The following is a 17,332-nucleotide window of genomic DNA, read 5'->3' on the forward strand; positions in this document are numbered from 1 at the left end:
ATCTAATTTGCTATAGAGTATTTAGTCAAATCTTTTGAAATAAAGATATACTACCCTTATTGTTACTCCATAGTCAACTAAAGAGAGTAACGCATTAAAAATGAAATAAGAACATTCTAATAAGACTTACTCTTGTCAAACTATCACTAGGAATAAGCAGAATTCCTGAATTTGAAATAATTTGAGTTCAAAATGCCTGTTTTGAGTTCGAAACAGTTTCCCCCCTCCCTAAGTTTGAAATGGGCTGCTCTTAATAATCTGTTCCAAATTCAATATGGCCCCATTTCAAGTTCAGAACACTTCAGAAAAATCAATACAGCTAGTTTCAAACTGTAAATAACTATTTCAGAATGCTTTGCACAGCCATAGTAATTATAATTTTCAGTGTACTTTCTTTACTATTTGTCTACATCTTTCCAGAATCATGGTCAGGGGGGGGGGGGCTGATTTACAGTTCACTGGCTCTTCTTTTGTCCCCCTTTTCGAGCCATAGGTAGGATTTATTCCCTCCAATTTTTTGGGTCTTCATCAGTTTTCCAGAATTTCTCAAAGATAATACTATATTTTATGTAAAAAAAACTCCACATATAAACTTTACATAAAACAACTGTTGCTGATGACAAGGAAAAAAGCAATTAAAAATAGCTAATATATAAAATGTCTTTATTTCTCTTGAGACTTCAAGTTTTAATAAAGGGTGTTTTTCTAGTGTATATGTGAAGGGATTAAATATTCCCACAGACTGCCCTGAATCGGTTTTAGGAAACAGGTGCTAGGCATGTTACCTGATTTTGAGCAATGATCCAAGTTCGCACTATAAAAAATCAGGAATTAATTAGGGTGTTCATTCCAACACCTTTCACGAAGTGTTTTGACATATTATAGAATTAGCCAAAGAAGTTAAGCTTCCTGGACTGACAAACAAGAAATAAAAGACATCTCCACATAAGCATACGTAGGATATAATACCACATATTCCAATGTGAATTTCTCCATTCATAAATGCAGTTTTACCAGCTGGTTGTAAGTAACTTTTCAATATCTCCTGCATTTCTGAAGCAATGTCTGCACAGGAGATTACCTCACTTCTGTCTGGTACTGAATTTGGTTCACACATGTTTAGGTATGATGGTTTCTTCTCATCCTTCTGTTTTACAAATTCATCTGTTGGATAGAAGTATCAAATTTGGCTAGGTTCTGGAAGTGTTTTCTCCCTTCTTGTTTTGTATGTCAGTAAAGAAAAGTATAGCTTTTAATGTTGTACTGTTACTGCAGCCTATTGCTTATCTCCTACATTCTTGCTCACTGCCTATTCCTATTTTTAATTTTGATTTAGCTATGAATAAAGTAGAAGTGATATGAGTCTATGCACAGGCAAACTGAGGAGAAAACAGAAAGATAGAATAATATCTTGGGACTCAGTGAGAACAGAAGAGAGTGTAGAAGGTGAATAAATGGCACCATTAACATTTTCATAGGTCTTTACCTTGGAGCAGAAGTTAAATCTCAGCTAATTAATACCACCATTAGGGGGAGCTGCCTTCTTTTATGATCTAAGGAAAAATCTCTGCGCATCTGTAATATAAATAGAATTAAAGAAGCAATGTGTGGAAGCTGACTTATTTATGTATTTCTTTAAAGTTTTTCTATTATTTTGTCTTTTATTATTTTTAAAGGAAATAATAAGAGTTTACTATTGACCTCACCGCTTTCCTAAGAGGTCTATAGGGGGCGTGCATAAGCGCACTAACGTGCCTACCATCCCTGTTCTATTGTTTCTTTTATATATATTTTTTATTTTTCTTATATGTATCCATGTATTCATAACTATGTTTTACTTATACCTATTATCTTGTAAGCAATTGACAAATAAAAAATAAAATAAATAAATAAATAAAAAACTTAATTACATGCACAGATACAGATAACAAATATAGATGTTTCTATATGGAGAATCATTCTGTAAATGGTATTGCAGTAAGATAACAAAGAATTTACATGAACTATTGCAATGTTCCAAACTTGAGGCTGCTCATGAAGCTACAGTTTGTTCGAAATGCAGCAGCACAACCAGTAATGAATGCACTCAGTGTGTCATTCTGCATTGGATGCTACTTGGCTTCCAAATGCAATTCAAAGTGTTGGTTCTTACCTATCAAGCTCTGTATGACAAAGGACCTGGATACATGAGAGACTGCTTATTTCCAATTGTTTCTGCTTGCCCAGTCATTCCAGCAGGGTAGGTATGCTCCTGGTTCCCTCCATTAAATGTTGCCATCACTAAGAAACTATACCTTCTCTGTTATGGCCCTCATGCTCTGGAACACTACCCCTATTCACTAGAGATAAGGATAGTGCCCTCTCTTCTAGGGTTCTAGAAAGCTTTGAAAATCTGGCTTTGGTCTCAAGCCTGGGATTAATATTTATTATTTGTTTAATGGCCCCTGGTTTATTTTGTGGATTTTGTTATTAGAACATTTTAGTCTGGGTTGTCCATTGATTTAATATTTTTAAATGTAATATTAATTATGCACAAATTCAAGATGGCTTAGTATACCATACAATCATATCCAGAACATCTACCTTATTAGGTGTCTTCCACAAACAGTTTATACAGAAGATCAGTACTCAATATATCTCCCCTCCGCAGGTAAAGGAGAAGAATGTTCTCACATAGATTTTGCAACAGAGAGGATACAAAGAAGTAAAGAACGTACATGCCAATGGCTTTATACACAAGTTTGGGATTTTGAAGGAACCAGTCCCAGAATTGAAAAATGGTGAGATCATTCCTTTTAAGTTAAATGTTTGGATTTTTCTAATATTGCATGGAACACAAAACCCATCTTAATTATTCTAAAAGAAATACACTCCACCCCGCCAAAGGTACTATTACTAAATTTGAAATGTGCTCCTGTTAAGAATTAATTTAATAAAAAATTCATCTCATTCTGCCAGTTTTTAAACTATTGCTATGACACAGCAGCATAGACTATCTCTTCAGTATAACCATGAACATATTTTCTGTTAGAAACTGGAATATTTTTATGAATAGTGCAGGCAAAAATAGTTTCCTATAGTTTTTAAATTATGGAATGAATTTAAATAATTATAACTTAACAGCCAACCAGATACAATAAATGATGCTGTGATATGCTAAAATGTGGCAGGTGAATTTTTGAACTTAACATGGACTAAGCAGGAGAGTCAGCAGCAAAGTAAAGGACTAAATTTGGGTGAAATATAAAGAAAAGTAAGGTCAAAAATAGAAGTATTTTATTTTATGTAAGTATTCATGATTCTATAGCTGGGAAAACACTTATTATTTTGATTTCTAATGTTTTTTTGAAAAAAATGTTGTTTTAAATCAGAAAAAAATACTTGAAGCAAAATATGTCTTGGCCTGAAGTATCACATATTGTATAGTATGTATGTCTTAAAATGAGATATAGATATTTTTGCTGTGTTCTGTAAAATGTAAAAAATCAACTTATAATCTTTTCAATTGCATTTTAAATGATAAAAAACATCAATTAATGAAGCATTAACTTTGAAAAATAATTGTTATGGTTATATACTATTTTTCAAATCAAATGTTCTGATTTGTTGTGTTTTCTTGCCTGAATTGTATATTTTAGATGACAAAAAAAAATACTGAATTAAAACTTTATACTTTTTTCATCTTTGCATTTAATTCTTGAAAAATAATTCATTTAATTCTTTTCCAAGAATTAAATTTGAATTAAATTATCTTTGCATATAATTGCATTTGAAATACTTGTTGATATGCTGTTTTGTTTTTAATCTTTTTAAAAAATCTAGAAAAATATTATTTTAAAAAATGTTATTCCCTTTTGCAATTTGAATAGTTTCTAAATTGTAATGAGTTATTTCTGTACAGTTGTATGGCAAAGAAATAACTATAGGATGTATTAGGATATTATAAATGTTATAATGGATTTTACTAATGTGAATATGATGGTAAAGCACTTTATAGAAAAACTTGTGTTCAACAGCTGTTAAACATATCTGACAAAATCCAAGATTATTGCAGCAGAGGTACATCTTCAATTCATTAGGCAATTTGATAAATTTGTAGTTCTCAATAATTTATGTGTTGATATTTTTCTTACTGTTTACTAGTAGATCCAAATTACGGGTAGTCCTCGAGTTACGACCACAATTGAGCCCAAAATTTATGTTGCTAAGTGAAACATTTGTTAAGTGAGTTTGCCCCATTTTACAACTTTTCCTGCCACAGTTGTTAAGTTAGTAACATGGTTGTTAAGTGAATCTGGATTCCCCATTGACTATGCTTATCAGAAGGTCACAAAAGCCACTCACATAAATATGAACTACTTGCCAAACATCTGAATTTTAATCATGTGACCATGGGAATGCTGCAATGGTTGTAAATGTGAAAAATGGTCATTTTTTTCAGTGCTGTTGAAACTTTGAACGGTCACTAAATGAACTTATGTAGGTCGAGGACTACCAGTATTTATTTGTTCTGGTTAAATTGTGTTATATATTTATTTATTTATTTATTTATTTATATATATATATATATATATATATATATATATATATATATATATATATATATATATATATATATAATTAAAAGGAGCCAAATTTGTTAATGATTTGTTAATAATTATATATAACCAATATAAGAATCTTTACAGTCTACTTCTAAATGTCTTTCCCTCAGCGTAAATTCTACTGATTATTGTTAAGCTTACTAACAAGTAAACAAATGCACTCTAAAACTATTTTTCCGTGTGCTCAAGTAGAATTTAGATTTATCATGCAGTCTCTGCATAAAGCTAACTACCTTTCAAATATAGATATAATGTAGAATAAGTTATAGTTGGTTACTAAAAATCATAGACATATATTCCTAAATCTGTGAAGTTGTTTAACTAGGGAGAGAAGTATATCCCACTTTAATTAACTTGGATGCATGTTGGACTGTCACTGATGTTGTACTATTTTTTTAATCACTTTATAGTAAGCATTTCTTACCTGAGATAGATCCAGAAGTTCTCAAGGGAGGAAGAGTTCAGTTTGTGGTAAGATACTTTTTCCATGATAAAAGTTTGCAATAAATGATTGAGGCTGTGCATACTTATCAGCACTAGTAATGATAATAATTTCTAAATGAAGATGTGTAGAACTATATTGTAATAGTTTTGAAATATGTATTAAATAGGGACCTGAAGGATACTGTAAAATCTCCAGTCAGAGGTGGTATTTTTCAGTTCTTCTAACTACTCAAAATTTCCGTTACCAGTTCTCCAGAACTGGTCAGAACCTGCTGAATACCACCTCTGAGTAGCTCCTAGTATAGCTCTAGTAGCTAGTATAGCTCTAGTAGCTCCTAATATATATACATACATACATACATACATACATACATACATACATACATACATACATACATACATACATACATATATATATATAATTTGATTTTCATGTTTCATTTATTATATATGGAGTCCTAGGATAGAACATTGTAAAAATCCTCAAGAAGTACAAAATAAGAACATGAAAATGAGCAGGGGAAAGGAAATATTTGTTTCAAACAAATCCTCTGCAGAGCAAATATATCACACTGCTCACACTTTTGCATTTTAAAACCCAATTGCAACTATGAATACAGATAGTCTTCAACTTATGACTGCAATTAAGCTCATAATTACAGTCGTGAGACACTGCAATCATTAAGCAAGTTACCACATGACCAGGTCCAATTTCACAACTTTTTTGCAGCGATTATTAAGTGAATCTTTTTTATCTAATGGCATTTTTTGCTGGAAATCGTAAATAAAGACTGAAAACCAGAAACAAAATGCCAAAAATTGTGATCATGTGAGTGTGGGATGCTGCAAATGGCATAAATGTAAACCAGTTGCTAAGCATGCAAAATGCAGTCACATGACCATGAGGAGGATGCAGCCATTAGAACTTAGAAACCGGATCATAAGTATCTTTAGCTGGGGTCTATCATAATTTTAAGTGCTCTCTAAGCAACTGGCCATTAAGGAAGAACTTTGTTCCCTATGCCATCCATCTGGTAAACTCGCAGGATTAGTTTTTCTTGCCATGTACATGTATACATCTGAACTAGACTGTATTGTTTCTCTGCATCATGTAATATACATGGGTATATGGGTAGATGCATATTTATTTATTTATTTATTATTTCTCATATTTATGTAGTATATATTGGAAGTGGTGATCCTTTGAGCTGTATGCAATGAAATTTCATTTTAATGTATGCCGATTAGTGTACATTTAAAGTGACAATAAAGTTAGTCTAAGTCTAACTACCGACACTGAATTGGAAAATATGTTATGTGTGGGTATTCACGTTCATGTTTGCAGAAACACTTTAGATTCAAAGAGGGAGCCTTGACTTCTTTACTTCCTGGGCACTTTTCTTATATCTTGATCACGGCAAAGTAATAATTTTTGTTGTTTTAATGCTATACAGGTAGTTCCCAAGAAACAATAGGCCACTTAATGATGATTCAAATTTATGACCAACACCTCAAAACTATATACAACCCTATTTCAAAGTTATGACAGCTGCAGTGCCGCCCTCCTGCCTGTCTTCCCCTGGCCCATCCCACCTGCAGTGCTTGGGCCTGTACCCCATGCCTCCTGGAAGCAGCTGCCATTTTCAGGGCCCCAACCCTTGCAGAAATGGCGATGGCATTCAGTGCTTTCTGCTAAGCAGCGGGAGGCTGCAAAGGTCTCCTGCCTCTTGTCTGGCTTTGGAAAGCAGCCCCTGCATAAAATGCAGCTTCAGGACAACCTTTCTAAACCCTTTCCCTTCCTTAAGCCCCCCCACTCCTTCCCTCAAGATCTTCCCTCCCCCCCCCAAAAAAAAGGTGTTAAAACTAACTCTTTCTTTGGTCTCTGATCTGTATCCCTTTTAAAAACCTTACCTTGACTCCAGGCTGAACAGTAGAGGAACAAAGCAAGCAAGGAAATAAAATATTTCGGCAGCGTTTTCCCCTAAAGAAAAAAAATATATCATGGCTTAAAAGTTGTGCAACAAAATGGAGGACTCTACTTCTTGCAAGCTTTAGCTGTCTGCCTGACTGCCTGTAGAGGGCAGTCTACAGTCTAGCACCGTGATAGTGAACCTCAGCACATGTGCTGGAAGTGGCACACAGAGCCATCTCTGCGGGCACGTGAACTGTCATCCCAGCTCAGTTCCACTATGCATGCGTGCGCGCCTCCCACCAACCAGCTGCTTTTTGGGTATCTGCCACACATGCATGGAAGGTGGGGCACATGGGGAAGATGCACAGGGGAGCAGGGGAGTGCAGGGGGGTACCACACACATGTGCAGGGTGCGGGGTGAGCACAGGGATCCCATGTGGATACATAGAGGGGCAGGGTAGCACAGGGGGTTATGTGTGCATGCACAGGGGGAGGGTCATATGCACAGGGGAGGGGTGAACACGGAGGGTCACACATGCATTGCATTATGGGTACAAACACATGTGCACGCTCTTGCACACACGCACTTTTGGCACGCAACGACAAAAAGGTTAGCCATCACTGGTCTAGCATTTAAGTCTTAGCTAGGCTCTACAGGGAGTCAAAAGGACAGGTAAAGCGTGCAAAAACCAAGAATATATAAAAATCAGATATGTCTGTAAACATATTGGCAGCCTGAGCTCATTTTAGAAATATATCAATACCATCCACATGTACATTTTATGGTAGCACTGATTTTGCCATAAATATTAATCCATATGCAAACTGATATTTATATCTGTATATACACGCATACAGATTTCATAAATAAAGGTAGTCGTTGACTTACAACAGTTCATTTAGTGACCATTCAAAGTTACAACTGTACTGAAAAAAGTGACTTATGACCAGTTTTCACCCTTACAACTATTGTAGCATCCCTATGGTCACATAATCAAAATTAAGACACTTGGCAACAGACTCATATTTATGATGCTTGCAGTGTCCCGGGACTATGTGATTATTTTGGGGGGTCTTTTGCCATACAAAATCAATGGGGAAGCAAGATTCACTTAACAACAGTTTGACTAATTTAGCAACTATAGTGATTCACTTAACACCAGTGTCAAGAAAGATCATAAAATGATCTCAAACTCACTTAACAAATGTTTCACTTAGCAACAGTAGTTTTGGACTCAGTTGTGGTCGTAAGTTGAGAACTTTATTACATTTATAACTCATACAGGTCTTTTTTGTAGAAATCAAATTAATACACATTTTAGCTTCAAAAGATATGATCCTTATGTGAAAGTAATTCTTTTACTTAGAAATAAATAAATTTGCTTATAGTTGAAGTATACGTATACCAATAATTCATATATATATATATAAAATCTATATCTACATCAATCTGTTAGAATTTAGTTATATAGTGAAGATGAAATAACTTAAACCACTATAGAATTGATAAACAGATATTTACATAGGATTAAGTGGACATATGACAACAAGAATCAGATATAGCATTTCTGGCATTCAACTCCAACTTTAAATTACAGACTGCCCAGTAAATGATCTTAAGCTGTTTAAGGTTTCATCAGTTGTCTGCAAGATTTATTTTTTTCAAAATTACAGTACTAAAATGTTGTCTTTCGTTGCTGCGCTGATTCTGATCACAAACCACAATTTTAAGATCGACTCCCATTTACCAAAATGCTTTGACATAGTGCATTTGTTCAGAATGGGCAGCAATAAAGGATTGTGGGATCATTCTGAAGAAGATTGTTTGACAGAGCTGGCTTGTTTATTGGAGAGTAATGTGAGCTGCATTCAGAAAATGTCATATTTTGTTTCATGATTGTGTACATTCACTGATTCCAGACAAGCCCTGTAAGGAGAGAAGATACGGATTTAGAGCTTGTTTCCCTGACCAGTGGAAGTACTTTGACTCAGAACAGAGAAAAAAATAATCAGCCACACAGACACTCTGCAGAATCTTCAAGTAAGCTGTTTTTTTTTTCTTTTTAATAATAGTAGATAAAATACAAATCACCTGACTAGTTTCCATGTTACATTTTTTTTAGTAGCGTGGTCAAGTTTTTGCTTTGGATTCTGTCCTTCTTTGAAATGTTACTCTGTTTATGTTTTATATATATATAGGATACATAAAACTGTATACAGGCATATTTAAAATGTATAGACTTGAAAAAAGTTTTATTTCTGCATTTCTCTAGCATGTGTGTGTTAACTAATTAAATGTTATCTAGAAAAAGGGAAACATCTTTGTATATTTAAGTTTATATGTGCATTATACATATATACATATTATATATATATATATATATATATATATATATATATATATATATATATATATATATATACACACACACACACACACACACACACACACACACACACATATATATATATACATTATAAGTACCTTATAAATTCAATCATGTGAAAAAATTAGAGTTGTCAATGATTTTGCTTAACTTGAAAACTGTAATTGAATCACTTATTCCTGTAAGTCTTACCAAACACTTAATATTTAATTTCCTAAGCAGGTACTCATCTCACAGTCCTAAAACCATTTGCTTTTTAGTAGCTTTTACTTAAATAAATGGCACATTCTCATGTGCTTTGCTTTAAATAATCATTATCTATGAATAAATGGGAAGATTACTTTTTATAATTTTAATTTATACAGAATGTAATGAAGTGGCACCTGCAACAAATTTATATTATATTCTTTTTCTAAACTTCTTATAATTTTGCTTTGTAAGTTAAGGGCCCAAACAATTATATTAGGAGCACTGGAGAGCATGCATGAACCCTGTGATTTTGTTTCAAATTTCACACACACACACACACACACACACACACACACACACACACTATAATAATGAGCCTGTTACTTAAAAAAATGTTTTGGAGATAATTGCTAATGAATAAAAATTTAGATCTTTATTTGGAGCTATCCTAATTGTATAATACTATATCCTAGGTATATTGCTGGTTAAATCTTGAGAATCAGAATGGATTTACTTCTGAGAAATTATGGCAAGGATTACACTACATGGAATAGTACTTTCCAATATTCTTGCATAATAATACTTTCATAAGAATATAAAACTCTATAGTACTTTGTTTTGTTCCTGCCACTGTTAGATAATTACAATTATTATCAATGCAGACAGTACTTGTTTTACTTGGATCAATAAAATATCATATGCATTATATTAAATGACACATACTAAAGTTTGGGATGTTCAAATTCTTCTCAAAAAATAAATCTAGTATCATGAAAGATATGCTTATTTGCAGCAGAAACAATCACCTGTCAATATCTTCTGTTTTCTTACGAAGCATTAAAAGCAATTCCAGTACCCAAGTAACTTATGTAGACAGTAAATTCTATTACTTCTCTATTGTAATTTAAACTGGTACTCTATTTTGGAAGTAGAGAAAATAGAGTAATAGATGCATACTATTAAGTTGAAATTGTACATAGTAGGTACTTTAAATATATAGATATTAATGGAATTGCAAAGAAGAACTAAACATTTCACGCTTTCAATCCAAAGAAAGCTATTTTTTATCTTGTTATCTAATCAGAATCCATTTCAATACTAATATAATTTTTTGAATGAAATCCAGCAGGATTTTCTCCTTTCAAAGTAATATTAGACTAAATAGGAACTGTTGGGAACATAGCTGTGCTCTTCCACAATTATCTTTCATTTCAATAACCTTTTTGGAGATGTCTTCATGAGTTATGTCTTGTGGTTTTAGATTTACATAGTTATCTTATAACTCTTGAGAACAGATGTTGGTGTTTGTTTTTTCTTTTCTTTTGTAAATGGAAACAATTCTAACTTTATCCAGAGGATAGGAAATAATTAGCTTAAAAGATGGACAAAGAAACAATTCATAACTATATAATATTTGTAACAGGTAGCAACATGTAGTGACAAATAAAAAATATCTTATCTTATGCAGAAACCGTAGCCTTGAAGGGGTTTTAAGACTAAACTCTTTCATAAGAAAATATCATTTTCAAAATCTCCAATGAAGTTCCTCCTTTTTTTTTCAACATATTCAAAATTTTGCCAAATTTAAAATTATGCCTAAAGATAAAGAATCTAACTCAATTATATTTTCTCACTTGGCATAATTAGAAACCTCATCAAATACATTATTCAATATCAGCATTTTACATTACTGATCAGCTCTTTATATATAGTTTCCTGTGTGGATCTTAGTCACTGAATTTCAGTGAATTTCAATGAAGAGTTTGCTGCATATCCAGAGTTATTCCAACTGATATTCTACTGTATTATAAACATTTTCAGTACTTTAGAATTAATCTTAATTGTTCTTTGTATTAGTAGAGCTTTAATTGACCAACAGACAATGGCTAAAACCCACCAAGAGATAGCAGCAGTGTTAAAAATTCTGGAAAATAGAATTTGTTTAGGGCTTAGTTGCTTGGAAAATTTATTCCATAAGTAGACTTACGGCATTTATAAACATGTAGTTCAGCTACTTATAAAGATGAATACCAGGTATTGAGTGTTGTTGCTTGCAGCTATTGCATATCAAGTTTCTTTTAAATGTAACATGGGAAGATGATATTCATAGGGATGTAGTTTGGAAATCAAATACAGCACATAGTATCTCTGGAAAGCTTTCCCTTCACATGGCAAGTTCATTTCTCATCTGATTGTAGTTCTTTCAATTAAAATAAATTGAATGAGAAGGTGACATGCTGCAATCTCTAACTCTATCTTTGTTTCTGGATGATTCACTAAGCCTGTCCCTCCTACCCACTGCCTGTTGTCTCTCTATTCTGCAAATTGTCCTCTTCCAGCAAACAGTTTTCTCAAACAGACACCCTGAAAAGCATGGAGGAGGAGAAGAAACAGTAATTGCTATGAGGAGACCAGTAGATACTGAAAGACAGACAAACAGGTGAAAAGGCCAAGTTTGGAAACCAGACTATAGAATACTGCAGCTAGAATGGCCTAAAAATACAATAGCCATCAAACTACATAGATTGATTTTTTAGTTTATTTTCCAATTTTTTACAATGTCCTCTACTGCAGCTTTTTATAATAATCCATATTTAATGGATATTCTGCCTGAAAGGGTAAGTATAGGCTGCCTGTTTGGCTAGCTAGCTAGTTGATCTGAGGAAGGGAAGTTACAACGAATAATTGTGTGCTAAGTGGAAATTATTTAGTACAATAAGAAAGAAAAATACTTCTTGCTGATGTCAGTGTTGTTGTACATCAAGATCTTTATCTCTTAAACTGAAATTTTGAAATATCATCTGGAAATATTTTGCTTGAAGTCTAATTATATTAATTGACCATGGTTTTCAAACTGAATTCCTGTTCATAATCTATCATCAATAAATCATATTCAATGTATGGCATAGAATTGGAATATGCCAACCTTATCAGAAACAAAGCTTTAGTAAACTTGGAGTTCATTCAATGATATCTATATACATGGATACATATAAAAGCCCAAATTCCATAGCTTTACTGCAAAGCAATATTATGTCAGTGTGATAATGCTTACAGCAGCAACAGACCACAATAATGCTTTCCTCAGTCTCTTCATCCACAATGTCTCTATTGACATTTGGGGGGTTTTCCACTGAAGAGAAAAGCATAATTTACTTTAAAGCTATGCCCCCCCCCAAAAAAAAATGTGGAAAGTCTCAATTTGATATCTATCCACCCTGTTTTATGCACTATTTCTTACACATATTACATTGATTTTTCTTGATGGGTTAAAAAATGTCCAAATCTATGAAATTGATGTGCAAGAAATAATTGTAGGGAAATTACAAAAAAAAATGGATAAAATATTTTTAACGATCATAAAGTATATTTGCTTAATTTTTCAGCTTCTTTATATCCACCTAATTCTGAACATTTTGAGTTCCACTAAAACTACCCCAAAATTATTAGGTTTTAGGAAGTAGTAAACGATTAATATCAAGGCAATATATATATGATTATATACTTGTTTAAAGTAAATATATTTATGCTCTTATGTGAAAGATGGTTCCGAATTAAGTATGTTATTGTTATCCAACATTTTTCTTGTTTCAGTATGTTGAATAGATGCATTGTGTTGCAATTGTAGTAAATATTTACAAATCAGCATTTCTATCAAAGTGTCCCAATGAAACCTTACTGAATAACAAAATCAAAGCAGTCTGGAAAGTTGCTGTTTTCCCATTAAGCTTAAAGGAGGATGACTGGATTCAAATGAATAATATTTTCTATTTCTGTAGAAAAGGATACACCTTCACCTGAGAAATCACAACTGAGCCCTGCCCACAAAGTACGGATATCATTTCGAGACAATCCAGTTCAACTCAGCGCTGGATGGGGAAGTGGCAAAAAGAAAACAAAATTATTGAAATAGTAATTGACCGTCAGCATTTAAATCTAAATGCAATTTCTTCTCAGTTGGCGTACAAATTATCATCATGTTTTAATGTCCCTGATGCAAAGAACTTAAATATTGTGTGTGCGGTATTTAATTTTACTCTCTGTGATTTTCCAACTTTTCATTTTTTAACAAAGAAGTTTTATAAATGTTAAATAAATAAATGTTACTGAAATTGATTTTTGGAATGAAATTTAAACTTTAAAAACATATCTGCAATTAAAAACAAGTGAAATATAAATGGAAGAATAAATTTGGAAGAAATACAATAATGGGTATATGATTTTATTGTAGTGTACAGTTGAAATGGCTTGCATAAAATACTTGTATTAAGACACATTTGTTCAGATTATATATCAGTAAATGTTTAAAATGGTCCCCAAGTCTAGATATTTTTCTTGGCTACTGTGTAAATTTGAATATATAACTGTTAGGAATATGTATTTGTAAAGAATAAAATTTTAAGTTGTCACATCTCTCCAGACATATGAATACAATAAATACATTTTGTGTACAAAACTTTTCACAAAGTACTCATAGTACAACATATCTAGATAAGATTGAATGAGTGCATACTTACAATGCATTTAAATTCAGCAATGTTAAGTTTTATTTCATATTGCTAAATTATGTTCATTCTGTAGTATTCTGGCAGTCTTTTTATTCTCCAGAAATAAACTGTTATCAAAAACTACACAACTATTTTGGTCTACCCTAATGACTATTTGTATTTGTTAAAATCTTGGTTTTCAATCTTATAATAGTTTTTTTTCAATTTCCATGAAATGATATAATTCTAACTGAAGCATTATGTTGGTTAGTGCAGCAGAAATTAGTGATAAAATCTGAGGTGGGGATAATTACAATGATCATCATCATCTATATTTGCTTATCTATAATTATATTCCACATTCAAAATTACTATCAAAATGAAAAAACAAGGATGAACAACTGATGAATAAAATGAGTATGATATTCATATAAAGTATTATGGCTGTATGTAAAATCTATTGTACCTTCCTTGACATACTAAAACTCCCATCATATTTTCTATTTATATTAGTGTCTTCAAAACAATATGAATTGAATATATATTTGTAGAACATTGCAAGAAAGCCACAACAATAGAGGTAATAAGGGGTATCAGATATGTTTTGGGTGAGCTATAGAAAAATATACAATCACTTCCCAGCAACTTACCATTTAGAAAATTAAGTTCTGTATTTTAATTTATCATATCACTGTGTATTTTTATAATGGTACTGCAGCCTAAACAGTTTTAGCTTCCTAAATTTACTTCTTCACTTCTTTAATTTCAGAATTCTGAATGCAAGTCAATTGAAAGGTAGTTATGCAAAAAATGGAGTGTAAAATGGTTGATTTCAAGTTCAAATTTCAGATATTTCCTGTTCTTGATTTATGGAATTCAACTCTAGATTAATTTTTATTTCTTATTTTTCACTTTTGACTTAATATACTAGTATTAAACTTTATGAAGTCTCAACTTCATTTGTAATGCATTATAAGAACAAATATGTACCTGTGTTCTGGGATATAATCTATTTCATAGATAGGTAAAATCATAAAAAGGGGGTTGCTGCTTGTAAGCATGAGGGTAGGCTAAGAACCAATTGTCTTTTGTCATCAATATAAATGAATTTTACTTAATGAATACTGTAAATATGTGAACGAGAACACGATTATCATGTCTCGGTCTCAACTCAAAGTGTCATCTTAAGCTCACTAATTTGAAAATTGCAGTCTAATTTCAGAATCACAATATCATTGATACCAATAAAAACCTCTTGCAGCTAGGTTATTGTTTTACCTATCCAGGCCTTATTAGGAACTAAAAGTGGTTTTAGATCTAAAAAAAATTGAAATTTCAGATGTTTGGAATTATTTTTTATTTTTAAAATTTTAAGACAAGGGAGAATGGTTGGAATAATAGATTAAACATGATACAATTATTGTAAATTAGGTAACATATAAAGATAGTTTTAAATTTTTTGAAAAGCTACAAAAAGAATATCACTTTTTAAAAACAACCAAATTGCAATGTATTTAGTTAAAATAGCTATTATGTTTGGCTATGACATTCTTACCAGTCCCTAAAAGTCCAGAAGTTTTACCTCCATTGGTGAAGATTTTTACAGGAGTTAAACTTAGAATTCCTTATTACAAAAACTACAAAATACTATCAAGATAGATATTAAAAATATACTAATTTAGACTATATAGTAACTTTTATTGCAATTATAATTTAGGTTTTTAAAATGTGAGTATATTTCTTGTTTAAAAAATCAGTGGTGATGGTGATGTATTTTGGACACTACAATAGAGGTTTGAAAAAGAATGGTTGTTATTTTTTATTGCAGATGTAACAATTTTGAGGGAACATTAGTATGTATGTTTTGGATATATCCATTGGTAGTTTCTTCTTGATTAGACAATAAACACTATGATGGAGCAGTTTCTTGCAAGTGAATTAATGCTTTAATATAAATTAAACATAAATTATATTTGTACACTTTAGAATCTGACAGTATGAAAGCTCTGAATATATTATACAACAATGGTAGTAAAAATGTTATTTAAGATAATTTTTAGAAAGATTTGTAAATATCAGATTTTAAGTATAATTCAATTAAACCTGTCAGCTCTCATACAAGATCAGATAATAGGATTCATATCTATGTTTAATTTGTATTTTGAAAAATGAATAGCACAATACTATTATTTGAAACAGCCAAAATTGGTTTCTATCGCCCCTTTTCCTATTCTTTTGTCATTGTTTGATCACCTCTTTTTTCTGTTCGCTAATGCAGTTTTTGTAATATTAATTTAAATTAAATGAAGTTTAATGAAGAAACAAAAACACACCTACGAATATAATTGTTTGAATTTAATTATAGTAATAATTATGGGATGTGAAGTATGTATGCATGATCTTATTGCAAATTGCTTCTGCAACTCCAAAAAACACAGTTAATTAAAATTGGCAACTGAGCTACAGAATTATATTTACAGTCATAGCCATTTTTTCTATTAGTGTCATCAACATTTGTATCTCAATGAAGTCAGGATTTATTGCTGGGGGAAGGGTGTTAAATTCCTATTGCAGGACAAGTCAGCATCCCCTGTAAACTCACTGAAATCCTTCATACTCCAAAACAGATCTAAAGACCTTTTTCTTTCTTTCACATCATACCAAGTCTGCAACATTAACTTAGCATATTTCCCCTCTATTAAATCATTCCATCTTCTAGCTTCCCCCAGTTATAACAGAGGCAATGTAAAGCTGTCATCAACTATTGGGTAATGCTCTGTGATACTATGTCACTAATAGGAAAATCACCAGTGAAATATTAGCAATTATAGAGAAGAAGAAATAGTCTCAAGTGCCTTCCTCACATCATTGCAGCACCAGGGATTCCTAAAACTGTAATTCTCTCCATTTATCTTCTGTCTAGTTAGTAGAAATACAAGAGTCCTATTGGTTGCAAAGTACCTGTCACATTAGAACTCTTAACATTTTCTATTATTTTGGATAGGAATTAAATTTCATATATCCTGGATTATCTAGATTTCTTGGTGATTTATAATGAAATAACAAAAACAGGATGCTAAACTGGTTTAAAGCAAAGAATATTATATTCCCCATTAGTTTCTTAGCCTGGGGGGATCTGGCTTAATTCAAGTTGAAAGTCCAAAATGGGTGGCTTGAATCAAATCCTGGAATAGCAAAGGTAACGCATTTTCTCCACCAGCTGTGAGCTGCCATAGCTCTTTAGTAGAAGTGATGGTGATGTCACATGTGCCATGCTGTCATCTGGCAAATGTCAAGAATCATGTGGTC

At 32.1% G+C, this 17,332-nt stretch overlaps 1 protein-coding gene across 1 annotated transcript in view; it reads left to right on the forward strand.

Annotated features, from left to right (window-relative positions):
- LRRIQ1 (leucine rich repeats and IQ motif containing 1) overlaps positions 1 to 14,182 on the forward strand; it is a 114,387-nt gene extending 100,205 nt beyond the window's left edge. Inside the window, exons 24-27 of the mRNA XM_087968044.1 lie at positions 2,651 to 2,780; positions 5,015 to 5,075; positions 8,881 to 9,001; positions 13,316 to 14,182. Coding sequence (XP_087824170.1) covers positions 2,651 to 2,780; positions 5,015 to 5,075; positions 8,881 to 9,001; positions 13,316 to 13,449 — 446 coding nt within the window. The 3' untranslated portion in view covers positions 13,450 to 14,182. The remainder of the gene's footprint in view (positions 1 to 2,650; positions 2,781 to 5,014; positions 5,076 to 8,880; positions 9,002 to 13,315) is intronic.
- Positions 14,183 to 17,332: the final 3,150 nt, after the last annotated feature.

This window comes from Notechis scutatus, chromosome 6 (genome assembly GCF_049901735.1).
Source record: "Notechis scutatus isolate UNSWTSFEM ecotype Mainland chromosome 6, rNotScu1.2, whole genome shotgun sequence".
In the NCBI taxonomy this organism is placed as follows: Eukaryota; Metazoa; Chordata; class Lepidosauria; order Squamata; family Elapidae; genus Notechis; species Notechis scutatus.